The sequence below is a fragment of the Lathamus discolor genome, chromosome 5 (genome assembly GCF_037157495.1).
Source record: "Lathamus discolor isolate bLatDis1 chromosome 5, bLatDis1.hap1, whole genome shotgun sequence".
Taxonomy (NCBI): domain Eukaryota; kingdom Metazoa; phylum Chordata; class Aves; order Psittaciformes; family Psittacidae; genus Lathamus; species Lathamus discolor.
The window spans coordinates 19,165,349-19,190,382 of NC_088888.1; the positions used below are offsets into that span (position 1 = coordinate 19,165,349).

Sequence of the window (25,034 nt, forward strand, 5' to 3'; positions counted from 1 at the left end):
GGCCAGGTGGAGAGCAGTCTGCATCTCAAACCTACCCGATTCACCTCCCCTTCCTACCTTTGCTTCCCCATCTCTGGCATATCCTGTTCAATCACACACCACTGAAGTTTGTAGCCCATCGTGCTCTCCCAGTTCTGATTACTCCTTAAGACTTTTCTTAGTCAAAGACATAGAAACTTATCCTTTTATTGAATGGGGCCAAGGCACCAACAGTTCATTATGTAACTCTTCTACTCTTATATGTGAATCTATTTTGCAGACCCCATTGGAGTAGGGACCGTGCTTTGTGCCTTGTTCCTGGGGAACCGGGAAAGGCAGAAATACAGAAAAGAGAGCATGAGCAGTACAAAACAGGAAGGATTTTCATGTTCTCATTTTAATGATTATAGACACACTGCAGATGTTCTGTGAAATAAATCAACCTTCTTTTAGAGCAAAACAAGGTATTCCAACATTTAAATCAGTTGCCTGCAATTGTTATACATGAAGAGACTCTTGACAAACCTCAACTTTTTCACTTTTTACCATTTTCTTTCTAAGAAAAGGACCAAGGAACAGCTACTGTATGAAAGCATATAAACACAATTGCCAGACACCTTTCTTATCTTTCATACAAAGTTGTGGGCAATGGCCAATATTTTGGAGAACTCTCCTTCTCTCTGTCGCAGGGTATAAGGTATTGGTGTTTTTATTCTAGTCCCTAATGGATTTCCATTGTCATCTATGAGTACCACATTGTTGGAATCAAATCTAGGCGTCATGGTGGGACCAGGCATCTTGTGCCCCACAATTATAGCCTTCTTCTTTTCTCCTTTAATAGCCAGAAGGATCTTGTCTCCTACTTTGCCAACCCCAGTCTTGTTATACACATGGATACATTTTGGTGGCCGGTGGTAGGGTGTGTTCCCCAAGGCGCTGTTGTCCACCACTCGCACACGGGTGAGCTTCTGTATTGCTTGGCATGCTCCAGTGATACTAGCAAAAGACAGGAAAGAGTAAGACAGATCTCCCTGGTAATCCTTAGGGAGCAAGGGCAAACCCAGCACAGGATCTTGTCATTACACAAACCACTCACAAGGCGCCAGCAACAAATCCATACCATATGGGTGACACACTGACTGCATTCAATGTGCTCTTTGAAAGCCAGATGCTACTTCAGGCTTTGCACTCTCTTCACTAAATGTCAAACATAACAACCGTTCTACTTTGAAACACGACTAAAAGATGGCACGAAGAGTGGCTTGCATTTACTGGGCTTTTCAGTGACTGCAGATGATTTCATTCAACTTCAATTACAAGCAAAAAAAATGTGCCTGTTTCTGCTATAAACAGCCTACAGGAAGCTCTGGCTCAAGTCAGACTCTTTCAATCTTGTACACAATCCCCAGTGATAAGGGTTTTTTTGACCAATCTTCTCAGTGAAGTCTGTAAGGGTCTCCCATCTTATTCTGCTCTCAGTAAGACACCTGAGGTCCTGCTGTGGCTGCTAAGCTGCCAGTGGCTAGAACCTAACAGATCATCACCTTCCCCATGTGGGAGGAACCCAGAGACACATTCTCTTCTGTATCTGTTTGCTCTGTGAGATTATCAGAGTAAGAAACAACAGAAATAAACTGTACGATACTACGTTATTAGAGTTGACTCTGACTATGCTTAGGAACAGCAGGAATAAACTGAGAAACAATTCAACCTCCTTTACAGGAACAGCTATTTGTTTATCCAGTAAGCTAAAATTCAAGCGATGTGTTGTTTGTCTTCAAAGAAGGCCCAATCACCAACCATCAGAAAAGCAGGAAGATCCTTTCTACTGGTGAACAACTGATTTGCAGGAAGGCACCAGAAACATGCTGGCCAGGCAGCTGCAGGAATGCCAAGCTGCTGTCAGCTGAACTAGTCAAATAAACAGTATATGGAATCAACCTAACCGTTCACCTTGTTTTGCAGAGCAGAACTGTCTACAGTATATAAAAATCAATGGAGATCATCACCCCTTCTAGAAGACGAAGGACGTGCAATTGCAATGCTGCCTAAAAGAAGACGAAGCCACCCCGTGTATCAAACACAGTGTGGATGTTCATCAGTTGAAGCAGGCACTTTCACATCCAGTAAAGGAGGGCCAGCTGGGTCAGTCTGTATTAGTCCAACTGCTGCAGAGGTCAAGTGCTGCCCTCAAGATTTGCTTCCTAGAGCAGAGGCCTACCCCAGCTTTCCCCTACAAGAGGACACCTCTCTTCTCTCTCAGAAGTCACTCACCTCTGCAAGAAGCCACCCTCTCCTATCCCCTGGCAGGGATGTGGTATACCACACTCTATCCTCTGCCTGTCAGCTGTGGCTGCACAGCAGGGAAAGCAGAAAGGAGGAGTCTGGAAAGGGACAAGAGTGTTGTCACAAGAAGGAGATGAAGAAACCTAGATGGGCCAAATGCACAATGAAGCAGTAGGAAACAACTAGAAGTGTGATTGCCTGGGTACCACTGGACAAGATTAACAGCACAAGGAGGACTTTTTTCTTTCCTCTTTCTTCATTTCTACCACAGTTTTGAAGCAAAATCCCATCACAAAGGAAAGGTTTCCCCATTAAGACTGCTGACATCTCGCTCACCTTTGTGGACTTTGTGTCCCTCTCGCTGTCAGCATACATAGCTCCTTGAAACTTCTACTGGCCAATGCTCTCATGCAACCCATTTACAGAGAAAGCCAGTATAACTTAGGTACCTCCTCAACATAGCTTCTGGGACTACCACATAACCTAGCTCTGAGCATTGTCTTAATACCCTCTCCACAGCACGGTCAGAGGAATAACTAGTCTCATCCTTTAAACTAAACCCCTGACCTTTTAAAGAGTTATACGCTAGAGACTCCCCATACCTGTAAGGAATGTACTGTGCAATTAGGCTCTAAGCTTTGTGCAAGGCATTGTAAAATATGAGGTCCATACATTTAAGAAGTTTTACATGCCTTGAGCTTGGAACAAGGACCTAAAGAAAAATAACAAAATGGGCACTGGTAAGGTACAAGGAAATAATTTTTCAGGTTACTTTTGTTCTAAATACCTGAAATTATAAACTCTGGAATAATTTTAAATATATAACTGGTGCTGTATTCAGCAGGGTCTGGCTGTTGCTTATTCGCACTTGGCTGAAAAACACAGGCACTTCCAACTTCTGCTTGCAGGCCACTGCATTGCCCTCAAGGCCTATAAGCCATATGAAAATGCAGAGTTCAGACCACATTCAGACTGCCAGGAACCTGCCTATGTTGTGTTTGGGCTCACTTTGCAACCTGGGAAGAGAAAACTGAGAGATTTTTTAATTATTATTACATTATCCTTTTTGAATCACAAATACTTTATCTTATGGTTGACCTACTTAACAGCACCTCCTTCAATCAGAAAACTCTCCCAACAAAACAAAAGCAAGATTTGAAAAGTACCTCAGGTGCCGCTGGATCACCGTACTGCTTAGATGGGTTAAGGACAAACCCAACCGCCTGTTCAAGAGAGCCATTTGGATTCTGGTAATCCACCCTGCATAAGAAACAAGAGAATTATGAACTCTGGAAAATGGACAGAATTTGTTTTGCTTCCTTTCCCTTATGTGAATCACACACTAGAGCCTCAGCACCTCTTTAGACACTGCAATCCACAGCACAAGGAGTGGTAACAAAGCAGCATGCCGCAAAGCAGACCAAAAATTCCTGCCTGAATTTCAGAGACAATATAATTCAGATGTGTATACTACAAAGCTGGATTCAGTATCACTGCATTGGAGTTGCTTGCACACATAAGTAAGGACTCTTCTGTGTAAACTGTGAACCATTTAGCAAGCAGCAGGTTTGAGAATTTCAGACGTTTAGTTTAGAGGCTGCAGTGACCCACCATAGTTACTTGTAAGAGTTACCAGTGTTACCTATAAAACAAGCAAAAAGCCAGAGACACCCTGCAGATTGGCACTAGAGCTTCAAGAAAGAATTTGCCAGACAAGAAACAAAACAAAGTTCCGTAGGCGAGGGCATGCTCTCCCTTAGCATACATAAGGTGCTCGGCAGCCTATGGTTAGGGACCAGGATCATACCTTTGCCAATCTTGCCCTGCTAAGGCTGTGCAGATCAACCAGCTCCCTCCAGCTTTACAGTGCTCAATTCAGCCAAACCAAAACAGTTCCCAGACTGCAGCAGAGCTGGGCTACAGGGGTGACCTCTGAGTGTTCCACCCCCTCTTCCCTGACTACATCTATGGCTGTTCCTTAACCTCATTCTGTCAGGCTGATGGCAACCAGCTTGCACACGCAACCACAAAGGCTTATCTGGACACAGGTCACCTTGACATCGGGTAGGGAGTGATGACCCAGGCAGATCCAAGAGAAGGGAGAAAACAACACAGGCCAGAGCCAGTCCTCTTTCAGGCCAGCTTAGGTAGAGCTAAGACTGACTGCAACCACTGCTGTGTGACACTGCTTGCTTAGGCCTTGGCAGTGCACTCAACACATGCTCTGCTTCTCTCCTTTCTAAAGTAAACATTAAAAAGTCATTGACCTCTTATCTCTCTTTGCCAGTTCTGATGAGCCAAACTGTAGCAGTACATTGTAAAGCCATTTTCTTTTAACTCTTCATTTTCTTAACTCTAAAGAGTTAATATTTCTAACTTTTAAACCTTTTTCTTACCATTTTCTTAACAAAGCTGACCTAACGTTTCTATAGGGGAAAAATACACGCACAGAGCCTTCTGACAAATGACACCACAGCTGGTTTTATTACAACTAAGTAAACCCCAATCTAAATCTTCCCTCTCCCTCTACTGTTTTTATTTTTCCCAGGTGTGTTGTGTTTGCTTGCTTGGGGATGTATGTAATTTTTAGGGTTTGCAGTTGTCCTACAGAGCAAGCTAACACTGATAGCCAGATGAACAGCACTGGAGATGTGCACCACAGCAGTCCTGTAGCAGTGATCCCTGAACAAAGCACATGATTTGCAGCAAACCATCTCACCTGTCATACAGGCAGGTCTGGAAGAGAACTGCAACAGCCAAAGATGTGCTAAACAAAGATACTTTTCAGTGGGGTTAGACCTTCACATGAGTTCAGAGCCTCCCTTCAGAGCTTGCCTGCACTGTGCCCCCTCTGAAATGAGACTCCAAGAAGGCTGTTTTTGCCACAGCTCCTTACCTCACTGTGTAATCCTAATGAAAACAAGGCCCTGTGGTATTTACAGTGCTGCTGGCAAACAAGGTGCGATTACCTGGCCATTCCTGCTGCCAGGATTTCTACACAAGTTCAACTACATTGCCTCGCTATAAGCCCACACTCTGTGTTAACAGAAGGCAGCCCGTGTCCTGCTCTGTGCTTGGGCATACCATCTCCCTCCGTGAAACTCAAACTCAGTAATACTGCTCCTACTACCTCCACAATCACACTGAGGCTTTGAATCCCTCTAGAAAACCCAAAGAGCAACAGCAGGTTGGCCCGGCTGTTGTCTTTGACAGACACTTCCTGGGGAATCCAGCCATCCGAGGCACCCCTGTCTCTATTCCCCTGGCAGGCATGGTGGCCTCAGTGGCAGGACAGGATGGGCCTCTTCATCCTCACCATTACATAGGCTGATGGGAGAGGTCTGCTGGCTCATGGCAGGGCAGGTACCGGCACGCACTATGCCTTTGTCACGGTGACAGCAAAGTCAGGCCCAGCATAGCAAGATGTGCTTAAGGCAGCATGTCAGAGTCCTAAAGCGCCGCCTAAACTCCGAACTCATCCCCGCTCTGGGGAGGAGTCACCATCTGTTCCTACCCTGTGGCAACAGTGAAGGTTTGAAGTTTAAAAACTACTAGCAGGAGCATCAACAGCATTAAATGCCCAAGGACTGTTTATTTTTCCAGATGACTCAGTACCCCCTTCTTTGCTAAGAATTATTCCTCAGCACATTAAGATGCGTCACAGGCTAAGAACCTTCCTATGATTGATTATTTGGTATGAAGCATCCTGTTAGGAACTGAGTAAACAGGGGGGATGCTTCCAATTAGCATGAAGGGTGGAGGGAAGAGAAGAATGCACCTGTGGCATGAAGTACAGCATTCAAGGGTGCAAGTAGGTTCACAAAGAGTGAATCACATCTTCAGCTATTGTAACATGCCAGCTTTTCTTCTAGAAAGTTCGGGTCTGTCTCCAGGTGCTCCTTAACCAGACCCAGTTGTGACTTACTCCCTCAGCAGCTGCGAGCTTTCTCTCTTTTGCCTTCTGTTTTCCCCTCTGTGGAGCAGCTAATTACCAAACTAAACTCCAAAGGGCACAGAAGCCACTCACAGTCACGCTGGGTGCTGCGACATGAATGATCCAAGTTAGTGCCAAAGTTGAAGAGCTGCTATAAAGCGAAGACAGCTATCGGCCCCAGCACACCCAGCGCCTCTCTCCTTCCCCACGCTGCCTCACACCATTAGGCCTTAAATCGTTCGGTACTTAATCACTTATGCACTCCTGCCAAGGAATTATCTTGAAAAGGACTCCTGGAGGTCATCTAGTCCAATCTTCTGCTCAAGCAGGATTAATTTCAGAGTCTTTGTGCTAGTGAAGAGCAGTGGTTAAACAGATGCTACCCTAAAATGAAAGGCCCAGTACAAGGACAACTGATACAAACGTCAGCCTCATGTAGCTGCACCAAAGCAGTGATACAGAACTGTGCACAGAAACAGCTGGTCCTACGCTGCTGCCCCTAAATTCTAGCAGTGGCTCTGTCTCGTGGTCAGAGAGACTAACTTCTTAAACCAGAATCAGAGACACTGTGCTTCTCTCCACTCCACATACCTGTCAAAAGTTAGCACAGACCTCAGACAGAATTTGTAGAAAGATTCAGAAGGAAGGTGTTTATTAATCAAATATCACTGAAATGACTCAATTTCTACTTTACTGAATAAATCTGAGCACGCAATAATGTGCTGGAGCAAACACTCCCTTCTTGAGGGCCCTTCAGCCTCACCCCATTCAATCCAGCAGACCAACACCAAATTTCAGCACTGCACAAGAAGAAACTCTTCACCAGTTATAAACCGCTGGAAGTTAATTAACCAATGTGCCACTTTCAAGTGCCATAATAAAGCTATCACCTTCACCCTTTTTCCTTCAGATGAAAGAACTAACTTACACTTACCACAATCTTGAGTGGCTTTTGAATGGAGGAATGCTGGAGAACTCCATTCCAGCTCACAGAAGCAGGCCACATACCGTATTTTCGTCAAACATGCGCAAATGCACAAGCTGGCCACCTCAGGGAGCTGATACAAAGCAAGGACATCTTCCAGATAAGGAGAACAGGATTACATACTCACTTGGAAACTACATCAGGGCACACAGTACCAGGAAAGGAAGGTCTGTGTCCCCCTGACACACATTTTCGTCACCTCTTATGCTGGCTTTAACATACATGTAGTTCCTTGATCCAACTCACCCCACAGCTGTGTGAATGCTGGCGCAAGGGAATGTGGCAAAACCTAAGACCAGAATTTCTTTCACTGCCAACCCAGATTTATATTATGACATTATCTCTGGAGAAACACCAGGAGATGTGGACAAGAAACGGATCTCTTCCATTCCAAAAAAATACTGATGTGCCTCACAAGAATAGTCTGTATGAATGTGCACTATTAAGACAACGATGGGAGCTCATAAAAGGTCTCTGAACACTCAAGAGGCCAGTGCAATGGCTCTGACCAAGTCTTTATGAGTGGTGTATATTTTAAAAACCAGTTGAGGTACCATTTTTACCCTGCCTGCGTCCTAGAGTAAGCATACTGTTAAATAGTTGTTATCCAACAATCCCGTATTAGCTCCCTTTTTAATCACAAATTTTGGAAATGACCCCTGCTCCCTATATTCCCAAAATCTGTCATTTCACAACCATTCAACTATTTCTTTACTTCTTTCTTCTAGTAACTCATCCAAACAGGCCCCAGAGAAAACCAATGGATGCTGCAAAGCAAATGCCGAGGAGTACTACTCAAAGCCTGCTGTCAAACATACAAAATAAAATAGGGAAAAATATTCTTGACTTTAATAGCAGTAACCTGATCTGCACAGTCGAACAGTGGGGGCCAACATCCCCTTTATTCTCCTAAGAGAGCAAAACAGACATGCTCCAGGCACCACAAAGATTTTAACGGCATCTGTCATCCATCAGTAGAATGCAGGAAATAAATCCAAGATATGTGCCATGCAAATACCTAAACCCCTACTCTGGCACTGTGGGTTTATTTATAGACCGTCTGCCAGGGTGAGCTACCAGAGCCAAGTGTGAACTACAGGACTCAATCCATTCACGACTCTCCTCATAAAGGAAACGATGTGATTAAGGGCATGTGTGTGTGTGTGTGTGTGTGTGTGTGTGTGTGTGTGTTAAAAATACACAAGATATTCATTACCAAGACACAATTGGTTTTACATTAATGACAGCCAGAAAGGCCAGGATTCACAAAGAGGAATTAAGTCTTTTCGAATTCCATTTATGAATAAAATTAGCTATTAAGTAGGATATTTATTGATCCAAGTTACCAACAGAAACTCACTACAGGTACATCTGTTAACAATTTTAAAGCAAAGCACACTAACCTCATTTCCCGAATCACAATCAAGAAAGGCAGATGAAAAAGAAGAGCTGAATACCTTTACTGGAAAACTTACTTAAAACTTCGAAGTATCCAGGCAACCCAACTCTAAGGTTCTTATAGCTCTTACCATTCTATTACCCAAGCACCTTAAACCATTCTATATATTCATATTCACAGCACTGTACTAAAATACAGAGGAATTACTCCCAGTGCACTGGCAGGAAATTAAGCTACAGAGAGGACAACCTGTGTGAGGTCAAAGGAAAGGAGCAGTAGAGCAGGTACTTAACCCCAGAAGCTCTGCTCTGGTCTGTGGGGCTGGAGGTGAACCCCATTGAGGACACTCCCTGTCTCTCTCTGCCTTCTGGAATTACATGTGAATTCAGAGAACTGCCCACACTCCTGTAACTCAATGCCGCTATCACCTCTCAAAGGTATCTTCACTAGCTCTGACAGTATTGAGGTCTCAAAAACAGGACAGGTGGCAAGCCATAAGGCCAGATTCTGCTCCCAGCCCTGGTCTGGGCGACCACGTCCCAGCCAGCAAGGTGCGATCACAAACCAGACAGCAGCAACCACACTGGGGGGAGCTGTGGCAGGGAGAAGGACAAAAATCAGGAAGGGAAAAAAGGTGGAGAGCTGTGGCTCAACCATTAAAATAAAGCCAAGAACCACTAACCTGAGTTACTTGTTCACAGAACAAAGAACGATAGTGGCTCCAGGCCCTCCTGATAAAGCCATACCAGAAAACAATGCCTAACAGACAGAATTCAGGCTTAAGAAAAAGCTGCCCTGGAGACAAAGGCACATTCATGGTACAAGACAGCAAAGAGCTACCTGCAGCTTTGCTGGAATAAGCCTCTCTTCTCATGCAAGAACTTCCCCTAATTCAGTTTCCTTCCTTCCAAACAAGACCCTCCTAGGTAAGATAGGAGAACTCTCAAACCAGGGAAGTGAACACAGCTCAGATGAGCATTTGTATCCTGTGTATAAAGACTGTATGTCTGCTTTTACTACAAGGAGTAAGCTTTACACACTTACAAGAAATCCATCATGATGTCTTCTTCCCCAAATTGCCTCCCCTTACTCACCGAACCTCCAAAAGTGTTTTCTGGAGACCAACCAGCAAAGCCCAGGCTAGCACCCACACTTCCCGAGTCCCCATGACACACACGAGTAAATGCCACTCTTGTCAGGACACAGGAATTTTGGTTTAACTTTGCTGCATGACTACTCATACCTATCTATCCACAAGCCTAATCCCGGCAGCTCAGCTCCATGTGGATTCTGAAACAGACACTGAAGGACACACATGCAGGAATCACACAGGCCAAACTGCTAGGGCAGGGCTGAAGTCCAGCAAGAGCACAGGGTGCTGCCTGCCGCAGAGGCAAGACGCTAGCCGTGACCCCTTCCGCAAGCGACACAAAGGCTCCGGGCCCCACAGAGCCCAGGCTCCCAGCAGCTTTTGCAACATGCCACCGCTCAGCTGCCTGCCGCTCAAACCTACCCCGAAGAACCTCCGGGGCCAGCGTTTTTCAGCGTTTCTAGAGCAGCAAACAACCCATGCTCGCGGTTTAGCCGCCTCAAGCCCTGTGCACACAGTACCACCGAAGCCCGCAAATGGCTCCCTGTGAAGGGCAGCAAGGCCGGTAGACGAGTGAAGGGAGGACCGGAGCAACCCAGGCTTACCCGCCCTACCGCCCGCCCTCGCTCAGCCCCAGCACCGAGGGGGGCCGCCCAGGCCCCGTCCAGCTCGGTCACGAGGCTGGGTGAGGGCCCAGCTCCGGGTGAGAGCCGCACACCAGGAGCGACAGGGCCCGGCGGCAGGACACGGGCCGCCCTCAGGCCGCGGCCAGCCCCACATGGGAGGCCTAAGGGCCCGCTCCCATCCAGCGCCCGTCCCGCTCCCAGCCACCCAGGCCCGCCGCCGCCCCCGGTGCCGCCATATCGCGCTCCGCTCCCGGCCCGCGCACCTCCGAGGGACCGGGCCCCGCCGCCCTCCTCCAGCGCGCATGAGCAGCAGCGCCCGCGGGCCCGCCCATCGCGGTGCAGAGCCGGTGCCGCTGCGCCGTGCCCCGCCCCCCCGGGGCCCCGCCCCACGCCCAGCCGAGCCGAGCCGAGCCGAGCCCAGTCGGGCGCTCGCCGCTTGCTCCGCGCGGGGCGCAGCTCGGTACCGCAGCGCCCGGCCCGGCCCGGCCCGGCCGTGAGGAGCGGGGTGGCGGCCCCGGTGAAGCCAGTACGCGCCTGACACCGGGTAAGAGAGTCGTCGGCGCGGCGGGCAGCGGCGGCCGTGGCTACCTCCAGGCCAGGCGGGCCCGGGGCCGCAGCGAGCCGCCGCCTCGGTGCTTGGCGGCGTGGCGGGGGCTGAGGGAAGGGCAGCGGCCGCATCTCCGGGCGGCGCTTGCAGGGCCGGACCGGACGGCGCTGCCGTTGCGCGGAGCCCCTCAGCGGGGGCGGCCGGGCGGGGGGCGCCGCTGCCATCTTTGGGGCGGAGTGGAGCGGGCGGGGGGCGCGCCCGGGTGCGGCGCCCGCGGAGAGGCCTGCGCTGCCAGCCGAGGCCCGGCGGCGCTGCGTGGAAGCGCGGCGGGGGCATGTGCCGGGGGTTCTCGCCCGTCCTGTGCCGTGGTCCTCGGCTCGGCCGCGGCTGGGTACCTTGTTTTCTGCACCAGGCCGCCGGGTTTCTGTGGGGTGGCACCGGCTACCATCTCACCCGCGATCGCGTCGGAGGTGCTGAGCCTGCTTTTGTGCGTGCTGGAGAGCTGCCTGTCCTTCTTGCCTGTCCTCCAGGCACCGCTGTGGCGGAGAGCAGAAGGGAGGCAGGAGTGATGTTTTAAGGGTGGGAGCAGCAGGCTGGTACCGCCCTACCTCTCATACCCTGGAGAACTTAGCAAGGAGCTATCAGACAGGGCTTGTGTCTATTGCTGCGTAGTCAGGCAGGCCCTTGCTGCTCTTGTCTTGATCGCCATTCCCTCCAGATCAGCAAACCGTGGTTTCTCCTCCTGTCCTAGAATGCGCCGTGTGTGGAGCTACCTGCTGGAGGCATCATGCCAGAAATCTATGATGAGGTTGCAGTCAGCCCCAGTGCTCAGAGCAGGTTTGATAGCTCTCAGCTGGATGGAGACCAAGTGTTTGGGAAATCTGGGATTCTGGGCACCTCCCTTCTCTGCTCTTCCTTTGATAGTAGGTAGGAGATGGAAGCAAAAGGCCAATTGATACATGCTCAAGGCAGTTAATTTAGTTGTTCATAGTCCCTGAGGAGCCTTCCCCCTGGATTTGTATGTTACGGCAGAAGTGTCCTCCTCTGGAGTAAGTACACATGGAAAAACACCAGCTGCAGGGCAGGAGCATCAAATTAGCAGTGGTCAGAAAGCCACCAGAGGGTTGTAGGGCACAGGTGGGTGCCTCTTGGATGGTCCTGCAGATGCCCCACCTGGGCGGGGGACAGTGCCTTTACAAGTGCAGAGACTGGTACTCTTCCCCTCCAAACACCCATGCTATATAGTCACTAATAGCCTTTATTCTCTTAACGCTCTGAGAGTGGAAAGCTGACCACTCAGCTCAAAACCAAGTTCAGGAGGACTCTTCAAACCAAAAATAGCAAAGCATTAAGGATGTTACTTCTAATGATGGCAATTATCTGGTATCTACCTAGGAAAGGCCTTTTCATCTCAAGCCTTTTAGTGATAGGAATGCACATTGCCTTTACAGGGAGAGAAGCCTTTTGCTGCAGTCTTCACCTGGGTACCATCGGAGCAGGATAAACATGAAAGAAGATGCCTTTGAGGGGGTTGGGAAGACACTCTGCTTTGGCTCATAAGTATGTTTTGTTGCACTCTTAGCTCTATTTTTGTCTGTTCCTGTCTTCAGTAACCTTGGAAGGAACTGAATCTACTGTATTTTCTGAGGGTGTCAGTTTTCTTGTCAGGAAGACATTGCCGTGGGGCTTTGCAGTGCCATATGTTCTTCCCTTTGACCAGAGTGTGGTGCAACTATCCTAAAATGTCCTGAAGCTGCGAGTTGAGTCAGGAAAAGAAAAATACTAAGGGCTTTGCTTCTTGTTTGTTTATGTTGTGGGGTTTATTTTTTCCTTCAGGGCTTTTAAAATATCCTTGGTGATATTTTTTTGCTTTCTTCAGCAATGAAATGGGCTAGGAGCTTGCTTGGGTTTGTTGTTTTTTTTTTTATAAATATCCCCATGAAGCTGCTTTGTTGTAGGAAGTAGGACTTTGGAAATCCCAGGTAGTGTGAGATTTGCAATGAAGGCCTGAGAGCTGGCAGTGCTGAGGGCCTGCTTTTTGTCTGCTGCTAATTACGCTTTCCTTGAGCCCTGGAGTGACACAGGTCACGGGGGCCCCGCAGTGTCCTGCCAGCGGCTCCTCTGACACCCTCCCCGTGCGCACCGAGGTGAACCCAGCCCGTGTCTCTTTCTGCTAGAGCCCCATCTCCGTCCTGAAGGCCAGGGTGAGGCTGTGTGCTTGGGACCCCGGGGCTGTGCAGGCGGCACCTCCCACTCCCAGGAAGGACAGCGGGACCTGCGCTGTCTGACGTGAAGCCTACGCAGCCGTGGGGCGCCTGCTTTGTGCCAGAGGAGACCGTGGTGTAGGATATACCCCGCACGCTGTGAATTGCAGACGGTGCTGGTTATAGATCCTGTGCCTGATTTACATATCAAAGCATCTCGGAGCTACGCGGTGGGTAAGGATGGGCAAGAATGATAAGGCTTGCTGGAGGCAGGGGCTGGATCTTTGCTGGGGCTTTTTGTGGTGCATAGATGAGACAAAATGATGGGAATGTTTGGCAAATGGAGATTGTTTCCATGTCCTGGAATGACAGTACTGTAAAGGCTTTTTTAATCTAGCAGCTGGTTTCCAATGGGTGGGAACCAAGGAGAGGGGGAGCAATCCTTGGTGGCAGCCCCTCCAGCTGCTCCTGCCCTACCTCCTTCCTGCCAGTGAGAGCTTGCTTGGCAGCATGCTGTGTTGAGCCCAGCAGCCATCCTGACCTCCCCCCCCACCAGTCTGGTGGCTCTGTGGCAAGCAGCTGGTGTGCCAGCTTGCTGCCTCTTCTCCTCTCTGCCTCTTGAGCAAGGAGTCGGAGGCCCTGCTTGGAGCTGGAAGCAAAAGGGTAGGTTTGCTACTGCCTCAACTGGCTCTGCAGTGTCCCAAGTGTTGCCTGATGGCTCGGGAGGGAGGCATTGCAGGGGGAACAGCAGAACCTCAAATGGGCTGTGGCCCCTGGGATGCTGCCTGAGTCAGAGGAAGGTTCTCCTGTGTCTGGTCTAAGCACAGCTGTCTGCTGTTCCTCCTGGCTCTACAAATGAGCCTGGGGAGCTCAGAGCTTGCTTGCAGGTTTCCAGGCAGGGAGGGAGTCCCTGTATCCCTCCACCACTTTGATTTTTCACAAGTGTGTGGCTGGTCCTGATGCTGTAGCTTTGAGGGACCGAGGCATGGGACATGCTCATCTCTGCATTCATCGTGGAAGTGCCTGCTGCCTGGAACTGCAGCCTTCAGCCTCTCTCCTGTGCCCTTTGTAGCTCAGGCTCTTGTTGGGAAGAGCTCCTTGTCTCACCAGCCGTATGGGGAGCTGTGTGCAGGAGCTGCCCTGAGCGTGGACTTCTCAGGAGGCATCTCTCTGCCTGCAGCCCTCAGCCTGTTGGCAGCTCTCTAACTCAGGGGAGGTGGGGGGGAGGGCAGGCCTGGTGCATTGGCTAGAAAGTTGGTTAAAAGGAGAAAAACAAAAATCAGGAAATGAAGGTGAAACATGCATATGTGTATGCACTCTGCGAAAGAAGGGTCAAGATTGGTGAAACCAGTGCCAAGCTTGTAGAGCAAAGGCTTGCAGTATGAAATGGCTTTTCTCTGAGCCTGCAGGCCTGTGGTTGGCACTGCCTTCTCCCTTCATGTCTGTCCAGCATGGAGCTGAGTGTCTGCCCTCTGCTCCAAATAGAGATCAGCTGCAGGAAGCCCGAGACTCTTGCTAAGTGCGAGATGCAGAACATTTTCCTTTGTGCTTCTCTGTGCAGTGCTCGTTGCCCTTCCCAGGTCTGTCTCTGCATGCTCATTATGCATTCCCTGCACATGATTGCTAAGCGGTGTTAGAAATCCCCCCATGGCCCTTGCATGTTGGTATTGCATGCCTGCTGTTCTCCCTCTTGTGCTTTCAAGTCCCTTCCTCCCCATCCCTCATAAAAACAGGTGGGGGAGAGGGAATGCTTTCCCAGTGTCTGTGTGCCCTCCTAGGCCAAGCTCATATAGTGGCTACACAGCTTATACAGGCAAGGTAGGCATCCTGCTGGCATAGCCTACTGCATCTTTTGAGTAAGATCTCCTGTTGTTGAAGTGCTTTGGTCTAATTGGTGATGCCAGCAGCTTCTGCCCACGTGGTTATTGTGCTGGGAAGAGAGAGAGGTCTTGTTTTATGTGTGCTGCTTTTCCCCAGAGAAATTGGCAGTTGGTAGTACAGGTCTGGCTTAAAGCAAGGTTTTGAAGATTCCTATTTGTGTCACCCAATCTGGGAAGATCTTTGTGCTATTGCATCAAAGAAAGGGGCTGGATCTCTTAAGGGACTGTGTATCTGAAAGGCAGTGTATTGCATCAGCACCAGGAGAAAGCAGTTGCAGACAGGATTCATGTATGCCTGTTTTCAGTATCTTCTGCAATTGCTTTCCTGAACCATCACCGCCTTTGAGGAGCAAGCTGGAAAAAAAACTCTGCTTTTCTCTGGCTGGAAGAGTGGCTGCTGTGGGCCTTTCCTGTCTGCCCATTGCCTGTCATTTCCTAGAAGGACTGTGTGTGCCCAGAGCTACTCCTGTGAGTCCCTGCATCCAGTGTGCTCATCCCCTCTGTAACCCTGTAATTCTGTGTGTGGAGCAGTTGCTTGCTTTGACACCCTGTTCCCTTTGACATCCCTTTCCACTAGGGAGTTTCTGCTAGTTTCCATGCTGGTGTCTGCTCCTGGCTCAGTGCAAAGCATTGCCCTGCAGAGAGACAGCTGCCACTGATGTGACCCCTGGCTCTGTTACGCCAACAAGGAGGCCATGTGGTGTGGCTCAAGGGGAGATGCTGTGATCTCTCCTGTTGACCTGCTTTGAAGAGCAGCTCTGACAGGTTCCCTCATAGCATCCAGCTGTCTCTTGATGTGTTGCTGACAGGGGTATTACTAGAGTCTATTTAGCAGGAGAGTTCTGTTGGCTTGGGCCCTGCTTTTGCTAGTTAGAGCAGTGTCCTGTAGTAGGCTCTGTCCCAGGTCCCTTCATCAAGCCATAGGATGAGACAATCTTAGCATGAGGAAGACAGTCTTAGAGGAAGCTCAGCTGGCATCAGGCCTTGTCTTCTGCTTGAAATTATTATAAACATCTGATGTCGTCTTCTTGGAGGTCAAAGATCGTGGCAGTGACTGACAGGGGTCTCTGCACTGATCTGGGGATACTTGGGCTCTTGAGTCAAAAATTTCGTGTTTTTAGTTTCAAATGGAAATCTTAAAGGGATTAATCCCTCAGCTCCCTGTGCATATGGTCTAGACTTCCTCTGTGTGAAACCATTGGACTCTGGAGGCTCTTGGGTGATGCTGGTAAAGCTGACATCTTCTCCAGGATGACTGCATATGCAAGTTGGTGATTTGGTTTTGCTGGGTTCTTGAGATCTCTATGCTTGAGACATAGACCTGGAAATGAACTATTGTGTGTCTGCTGAACTGCGGTAGCTGCCCAGGGTCTTACTATTACCCACAACACAGAAAAGGCAGCTTGATTTGGCATGAGTTGCAAAGTTATAAATTTGAGAGAAAGAAACCAGATTTGTGCTGGATGTGAAACTCAGTGTGATCTCCCAGCTAGGGCAGAAGGAGCTGATGCAGCAATTGGATAGAAGAAAGAACTGGCTTCTGTCTACATGGAAAAGAGGAACAATAAAATGTGACAGTAAGAACTTTGTCCTCACCTTGCAAAGAAGGTCAGGGTACAAAGTTCTTAAAGGAATTAATGTTAAAAAGCAAATCCAAGCATAAATTGGAACAAGTAGCAAGACTTTAGATAAAGTAGATATGGTCATGTGGGCAAAGTTTTGTAAAATTTCCCTGAAAGTACTTAAAGGATAGACTTAAGGCAACTTTTGCATGGTGGGCAGCCACCTTGGAGAACATCTGATATTTCAAGGCTTGATCCCTTGAAATACAGAGAAAGAATGGCAGTACAACAGCCTATTTAAGCAATCTGGAATCAACAGTTAAGCAGTTAGTGTGTATCTTGTTAAGGAGGTGGGAGAATATGCTGATTAAAAATCCACCAGTGTGCATTTATCTGGCACGTACAGTGTCAAGTTGGTCAACAGCCGTACCTGAAAGGATGCCTCTCCCAGTGTCTGAGCAGGGGTGATAGACATAATACATCTTGACTTATGTCAATCTGTGCTACTGACCCAAGGGTCAGCCTCATAGGTAAATGAGGAAGGGGCAGGGGATAAGAAGAGTCCCTCAGGTGGACCCGCAACCAGTTAAAAAGCTGTACTTGGGAGGGTTGCTGTCTGTGGGTATGTCTGGTTGCCGACTAGACAGGACAGGAGAAAATGTTGGTATTACCAGAGTTTGGGAGTAGGATGAGTTAGTGCTCAAAGAATCTCCCCAGATTCTTTGGTTCAAGCCTGGCAGTTACGGTGAATTGTTTGATGCTTGCAAGGGCATCAGTGAGTAGCCCTTGAATGAGACTTTACTGCTGTAGAAGGTTCTGGGAAGACTGGTACTAAAATACACTGTCTAAATCCAGTGTCAGTGTGCAGAAAAGGATGCTGAAAATTTTAAGAGAATACGGAAAAGAGTTACAAGATAATCTGAGGGCTGGAGAGAAAGCTTTATGGTGAGAAAAATAAGGAAATCAATCTGTTTGTCTAATCAAGAAAAGATTACAGTGAGACTTGCTTATCCTGCGTAAGCGTAACGTATCTTATGACTGTATATCATTAGCTTGGTAGGATAGAAATGCCAGGCCATGAAGAATAGCAAGAAAAAGCCCATGGTGACATGCTGGGGCTGTGGTCACCTTCTAGGCCATGCACCCAGTTCTACCTTCTCTTGCACAGGTGGAGAGCTCTGTCTTTGCCTGTTGCTGCTTTCTCAGTGCACCCTTGTTCTCTGGGATTTCAAAGCTCTCCGTGTTTGTTGCTCTGCCTTGGTATCCAGGCCCTTTCCTTGAGACTCCTCTAGCTTAAGAGGAGGCATCTCCAGTAAAAGAAAGCACTAGTCTGGACCCAGCTGATGTAGGGTGATGCCCTGGCAAGCCCATGCCTGCTTTCTGCGTGTGCCTCCAAAATTACTCCTTGCCTTTCCTTGCCCCAGCCCATTGTCTGCCTCTGAGTGATTTCTAGCATCCCTCCCTCAGCACCTGGCTGCTTTCCCGAAGAAAGAAGGTACCTGGGAGCAGCCAGCACCTACCACCTCTCCAGACTAAGTGACATGGCCAGCGAAAATGATGAATGGAACCAGATATCACCCTTGCCTCTGGTTCCTGCCAGCCTGCAGTTCAGTGCTCTGTCACTTAGAGCTGCCAGTTTATTTAGGGTCATTACACCCATTTTTTCAGTCCATGAGGTGATGTTTCTGCCTTAGCCTGATGAACAAACCTCGACTGGGTGAGATGCTGCAGCAGATGGCTTGTTAAAATCTTACTACGTCCATGACTTCCCTTTCACCCACTAATGCTGTGATGCTGTTAAAAATAAAGATGATCCAGTGTGCCTGACAGGATGTATCCCTTGTAAATCCCTGCTGCCCGGTGCTCCTGGAATCTCACGCTCTCTTATCTTCATGTTTTAATATTGCCTGGGGTAGAAGGGGAATTTCAAAGCTGGTAGATAGCTCCTGACTATGGTTGTGAGTCAGGGGGAAAGCAAATGCTTTGATATGCTGTGAGAGAAGGGGGAGAAATCCCCATGTTTCACTCCTTTGGTTTGTTTTCTCTCAAGCTTTGTTCCATTTGATGTGAGCAGAGCTTTGATTGTAGGGAATAACCCCAGTAAGCATTTGTCCTCTCCTCTGGGACAGCTGCTACAGAGTGGAACAGCCTGAGTAGCTCCAGAAGACTGTTACGGAGCAGCAGCCATAGCTCAGCCCTCCTCTGGTGGGTATGAGGTGAGGGATGTGCCTTCACAAATCAAAGGCATAAAAACATGGTCTGGGCTGTATCTGTAGGGTGCATTAGATGCTTCCTTCAAAACACCTGCAGCTTCTGGCCTGCTTGATGTGTAGGACTGCCTGTTTTGATTGCTCTGCTCATACATTATTTTGGCAAAAATGCTTCTGCTTCCCAGCCTGGCTTTCTTCCACCACCTCAAAGCAGAAGCAGTTTTGCCTGTATAACTGCACTTCCATCAGTGCAGCAGACTTACACCTGTGCAGACATGTTGATCGCTTGGATCTTTGCCTTGATGTCTGACCCAGCGGTGCTCACAGATATCTCTGGAGTTGGCTTGGTGCGAAAGATCAAACAGGACCTCTAGCTGGAGCTCAGAAATCAGGTGAAGAAAAGAGATGGGGCAATCAAAGTAGAGGAAGTGTGCAGTTTTAATAAGCCTGTTTTCAAAATACATGGGAGTGACCGAAAGCAGCGCTGGAAGTGTGTGGCTGATAAATAGAAAACAAAGGAGTTAGTTTTGGAAGAGGAGGCTTTGCTATTTGGACTGCAGCGCATGTGTTCTGTCTCTTGTTTACACTGCATTTCTTCAAGCAACAAAAGCAATTTTTAAACCTAGAGTTGAGTAAAGGTAGACTCCAAGCCATCCAAGCAGTGATGGAAGTAAAGCTGGTGGTGCTGTGGCCAAGTGGGTCCATGGACTGAAAGCTCCCAGCCTAGTCCTGAAAAGCTACTGCAGGGTGGTAAGCCTGTCTGGCCCCGGCCTGCTGTTCCCTTCCCTTCCCCGGGGCTGTTTCCAGCCTGTCAGTCATTCTGATCAATGTTTAATTGCCTCCCAGCATTTCAGAGCACCCCTTGACTTGCAAGGTGTTAGTGATTGTGAAGCTCACCCTTCCCACCAACCCATCCTTGCAGAGCTGGCTCTGGAGGCTCCAAGCAGAGATCTGGGGCAACACCCTCTCCTCCTGCCCCAGCACTGGAGCGCAGCTGCCTTGTGATTCCTGTTCTGCCTCCACACTTAGACCTGTGTGCATTTTCATGCCCCAGTTTGCCTGCAGGAGCCTCATGCCAGGTGAATTTCAGGATCAATGGGAGATTGAGATTCAAGCATATATGCTGTTCCTGATGGAATCCCCTTGTAAGGCTGGGGATTGACCTGGTCCTGATGTAAACCTGAAGTCCTCCCCAGGTAGAGACAAAAGGGAAGGACTCAAGGAGAAAAGGTGACAGTGGAGACAAGCAGGTAGCAGGTAGCAGGAGGTGACATGTAGGAGCCATGTGAGGCACAGAATGAAATAAATGCCGTGGATGGGGAATGGCAGAGCATCCTGCAGCACCACTGGTCTCACAGGTACCCAAAGGCAGGCACAGCCCACAGACAGGACAGGCCACGCTAGGGCTGGCAGGGGTCCTGTGACTCAGGCCATGGGTGGATGGCGAGTGTTTCATTCCTTCTTTCTTGCTTTTTGAGATGAACTTGCTGCTCAGTGCCACTTCCCTCTCCCTCCAGGGCAGGCGGCAGACCTCATTCTGAAGAGCCTAAGTGCTGACCTTGGAAGATTAAACCAGCAGTAGCAAAACTTCCTAAGGTGCACTGGAGTTGACCTGAGCTGGCAGAGGCAGTGTGAAGCTTGTGTACTTGCAGTTACCCCCCAAACAAGGGGGAAACCGTTCAGAAACATCTTTGGTTTTAATCCTGTAGTTGATGCTCTTGAGCAGGGACAGGACAGGTGTTGTTCACCCAGAAGAGGGGTAAATCCAAAAGGAATGGGCAGCAGTGCCCTGCTGCTTCCCCAGACCTCACCAATGGGAGCAGAGGACCATAGCTGCAGGACATACCCTTCATTCCTAGTAACTCAATAGGGATTTTGGCTGACTGTAAGTGAGGGTGCAAGCAGCAAGAAATACTTTTGTGCTACTGGTATGTCTAATCTGGAGAGTGGACTGTCTTCCCAATGCTCATGAATTAATTGTGTGATCTCCCTGGGAGGGGTTTATATGATTTCAAAGGACAGAAGTGGAGGCACAAGGCATGTCAGCAGCATGCTGTCAGACATGCAGCCGGTCTGGGTGGGATGCAGAGCAGAGCCAGGCTGTCCTGCATTGTGGTTCCATGCTGCCTTGCTGCCGCTGTCTAAGGCGGTGCTGACAGCTTGCCCTGCGACTGGAGATTCTGGAGGCAAGCTGATGTGTGAGCAGCAGGGATTGAGTCAGTGCTGGGGGTGGGTGAGTCGGTGCTGGGAGGAGGGGGTGGGCTGGGACACGGATAGGAATGGCCTGGAGCTGCCACATGGACATGTGGGAAGCTGGCAAAGAGCGGGGGCCCAGCAGCAAACACCATGGTGAGTCAGGCGGCGAGGATCATCCTGGGCATGGACAGTACCACTGGCTGGTGCCTCACCCTCTGGCAGTGCATTGAGTGCAGAAGTCTGTACCCTCACTGAGCCCATAGCTTGTGGGTGGGGAGAAACCATGTTGAAAGATGTCACATGAGGGTGAGCTGTGTGCATGGTTTATAGCTGAAACTCATGCAGTTGACCTATGGTGATGTCTCGTATTACCTCAGCTAAAGCAGTGTGGTTTAGGCACAAAACTGGACTTCAAGCCTTGACTGAATGCACACCCAGCTCCAGCTGAGGCTTTCTTGTAAAGCCCCTGAGCCTCCTTGAGACTACTAGGAAATGTTAAAAACTCAGATATTGATCCAGCCTCTGAAAGTAAATGTACATCCTTGCCGGCCTGTTTGGGACTGGTGAGTGCAATGGCAAGGGAGACTGATCCGGGAAATGGCAGAAGAATGGAGCCAGGAGGTCCATTACCAGTTTGGTAGGTGGAAGAGGTGTGGGCTATTTGAGGGCAGGAAAGCAATAACTTTCTTGAAGACAGAGAGGAAAATAGGAGGCTCTAAAAATGAGCCTGGCATTGGGAGATGGCTGGATGCAGCCTGGAGGGAGGAATGGAAAATGTGGTGGTGTCTCTGGGAGGAGCCCCAGGGGCTGGCACTGGTTGTTTTGCCTGGATGGACTTCAAGACTCTGACTTGCCACCGTATGGGTGTGCAGCTCAATAACAGTACACAGGGTCTGTTTCCAGCCACCCAGGAGGGGGGGTAGCTTGGGCATCAGGGAAAGTCTGCAAAATTGAAGGTACCCTTGGAGGTACTCATTTCATGCCATCTGTTGTTCAGGAGCACCTTTGTGGACAGTGTGCCAAATATGAGACACTGCTATGGGGGCCTGGGGTTCTAATCCATTTCCTCCCCCTGCCCCACTTTAAGACCCATAGCAAACTTTGTTGTGGTCACCTCTGCCCACTGCTGAAGGCTGGTATCATTAGTGCCTCAGATGTCCTTGCTTTGTACAGCCCTCCACACTGAACTCTACCAAGAGGTGCCAAACACATGCAGTGATGGAGCAACCATCACCAGAGCGGAGCCTGGGTGGGCAGCGCAGAGCAGCTGCAAGGGGATGCTGGTGGACTCCTGTGTGCTCAATCTGATTTCACCCTTTCTCAGGAAGATCTTCCCAGACCTTAAGGGTCTGGTGTAAAAAAGATGCTGAGTGTGCATTTGAGTCTGCTTGCAGTTGTTGAGGGAGCTGCAGGTGATCAGCCGCGCTGCAGGTGATCAGCTGTGCTGCAGCACCCAACCCTAAGTAACCCTCCCACAACCACCTCATCTTCCCATGACAGGAGAAGGGTCCCTTGTTCATGCTTCCTTGACTCATCTCATCCTCCGCTTCTAACAAGAGTGCTTGGTGTTGGTAAACAGCACGTTATAAATAGGCAACTGATGCTATATTCGGACGAGTTTTGTCTGCTGGTAAGCACAGGCAAAGTGGGACCTGGGCCTGGAAGCCGTGAGCTTGGCTGGCAGGCATGTGGAGACGCTGGTGACCCCTTGTCAAGTGGCTGTTGTGGACATGGCTGGGGGAAGCTTCCTAAGCACCAGCTCTGTCCCCCTGGCCCTAGGAAGCCATCCACAGCTTCCCACCCCTACCAACATGTGAATGGGGTCATTGGAGAGGAGGGTTGGAAGCAGCTAGGATGCAGGGGGAAGAAGTGAGATGCAGATGGCTGTGTTGGGCTACAGTTATGCCCAAAGGGCTGCAGGTTTTTCATGCAGGGACCGAGGTACTGAGCCAGTAGCAGTGAGGTAGAAATTGGGCTTGGTAGCTGTCAGCTTCCTCCTGTTGAGGTGGTCCCAGACTCACTAGAAGGTATCTCCTATACTCAGGTATACTCATATACCCAGGTGTACTCATATGCCCAGAAGCCAGCATCTGGGTGAGACGCTGAAGATGAGCAGATGACTGCCCCAGGCTGCTTTGCAGGGCCCACTGGGGTCCCAGGTAGAAAGCACCAAGTGAGGGATCTCGTTTTTATTGCTACCCGGTGTGTGACTATGTCCCTTGGGGAGCAAGTGTTGGCCCCAAAGCACTGCTGGGGCTGTGGATTCCTGATAAGCTGCAGTAAAGGAGGCAGCCCTCAGCGTGGAGCCCAGCAGAGCTGCGTGTGGCAGGGTAGATCTCAAAAGTCCCAGCATTGACTCTGATGGGATGCATCCTTCTGCCTCCAGACCCAGCAGTCAGTTCCCAGAAGCCATGCGTGGTGGCTGTCACTGCCACCTCACAGAGGCCTGATTTCCTTACGCCGGGATTCCATGTAGGCTCTGATCAGGATGCCGGTCGGGTGGCGTAAGAGGAGGGCAGGGTGCCAGGGGTGAAATTCCAGCCTCCCTGCTGGATTATGGAGCTGTGGAAGGATTGCCATGGCAAGTCTTGGGCATAAACAGGCAGCTAGGATGGCAGCAGCGGGGCTGGCTGCCTAGGAGGAGAGGCTGGTGACGATGCTGCCCTCCTGCATCCCTGTACTTTCCCATTTCAGGTGGTGGAGGAGCAGAGTGTGGCTGCCAGGTTTGATCTGAGGGTAGCCAGGCGCCTTCCCGTCTGGTGGCTGGCCCTAGAGGTGAGCTCCCAGCCCTAGCAGCACAGGGTGGAGAGGAGATGTCCCACCATAAGTGGCTGTGATTCAAGGAGCTGTGAGTTGGCATGGCAGGGATATGCCTCCTCCTAGGGTGATGGGGGGCTGCTGACTTTGTGGCCTTCTTCTCCTTCAGATGGGAGGGTGACTAGGGGAAGGAGCAGCTGGGCTTGCCTGGGAGCTCTTGGGAGGGCGGTGGTGGCTTGCAAGGTGCAAACTGAATCTGGAAGCTCTCCAGTTTGAGGAGTGGAGACCTTGCTTGGTCCACTGCTCAGATAAGCAGCATTGTCCATCCATACTTTGCATTGTCCAGGTTGTGTTTTCAGTCACATAAGTCTAATGCTGCCTAGTGATTTCCTGTGAAGTATCAGGCTGGCTCCGCTGAGCTGACTATGAGGTTCTGGAGGAGCCAGGCAAAAGGCACCCTAGGAACAGCCTGATTGGTGTATGAGATGAGGTGGTGTAACTGTGCTTTCTCCATTGATAAAAGCAAAATGCCCTGAAAGAGGTTCCCACCTTATCTCCAGAATGTAGCACATGTCTTTCCACATCATGATCTGAAAAGCAAATGTTAGGAAGCTGCTCCTTCATCATGCATTAGTGGAGTTCGTCTCTGCCCTTGGTATCTGTAGGTTGCTTGCCCTGGCAGGAGTGCAGGAGTCTCTGGATCATACAACTGCCTGGGCAGCTCTGAGGTACTCGAGTGCTTTAACGCAAGAGACGTTATCAGAATCCCTCATAACAGTGATGGTGACACAAAGGCTGTGCCGGTTGTGTGGTGGTGTTTGCCAAGAGCCAGGCAAGCCCTGATGCTGATTCTTAAAAAGTCTGGCAACAAGGTTCATGTTTGTGTCCCAAACTAAAAATGGGACAGCTAGGATGTTTGGATGTTTGTGGATATAAATGGGAAAACTAAAGATCACCATATAGCAGTTGGCACTTGTCAAACTCCTGTGTTAATTTGGAAATGAATAAAAGCCTGGTTTGCCCTCCCGCTTTGGACAGTTTGGGCACCATGGGCAGCAGCTGTGCCGGAAAGAGATGGAAAGTGAGAGGACAAGCTAGGATGACAGGATATAGGGGTTTAGATTTTTGGCTACGGTATGACTGAAAGGCCTCTTGGGCTATGAAAGCAAAGGAGTCATGCTGCAGAGCAAGGAGACCACAGTACAGTTATCTCTCTGGCTCTGGCCATATCTGTGCTTGGGACTTTCGGGCACAATACTGCTAGAAAGATGCTGACCACACAAAGACATCAGCTGTGGAAACAGAGGCTAGAAAGGCTAGTTTGAGGATAGCAGGGGCAGGTGAGATGTCTCCTCTCAGCAAGGGATCTCTGGTCTCTT

At 49.6% G+C, this 25,034-nt stretch overlaps 2 protein-coding genes across 4 annotated transcripts in view; one reads left to right on the forward strand and one right to left on the reverse strand.

Annotated features, from left to right (window-relative positions):
• Positions 1–357: 357 nt before the first annotated feature.
• On the reverse strand, positions 358–10,645 carry MRPL14 (mitochondrial ribosomal protein L14). The gene is made up of 3 exons (XM_065679979.1): positions 10,563–10,645; positions 3,432–3,525; positions 358–975 (listed from the first exon to the last, which is right to left on the reverse strand). The coding sequence occupies exons 2-3, from the start codon at positions 3,503–3,505 to the stop codon at positions 609–611; spliced, it is 441 nt and encodes a 146-aa protein (XP_065536051.1). The 5' UTR covers positions 3,506–3,525; positions 10,563–10,645; the 3' UTR covers positions 358–608.
• A 50-nt stretch (positions 10,646–10,695) lies between these two features.
• Positions 10,696–25,034, forward strand: part of TMEM63B (transmembrane protein 63B) — a 46,039-nt gene continuing 31,700 nt past the window's right edge. The window contains exons 1-2 of one of the 3 annotated variants that reach the window (XM_065679975.1): positions 10,793–10,843; positions 12,298–12,406. In XM_065679975.1, coding sequence (XP_065536047.1) covers positions 12,363–12,406 — 44 coding nt within the window. In that variant the 5' untranslated portion in view covers positions 10,793–10,843; positions 12,298–12,362. Of the gene's footprint in view, positions 10,844–12,297; positions 12,407–25,034 lie in introns of all 3 variants that reach the window. The other 2 variants (XM_065679978.1, XM_065679977.1) reach the window with 2 other exon arrangements.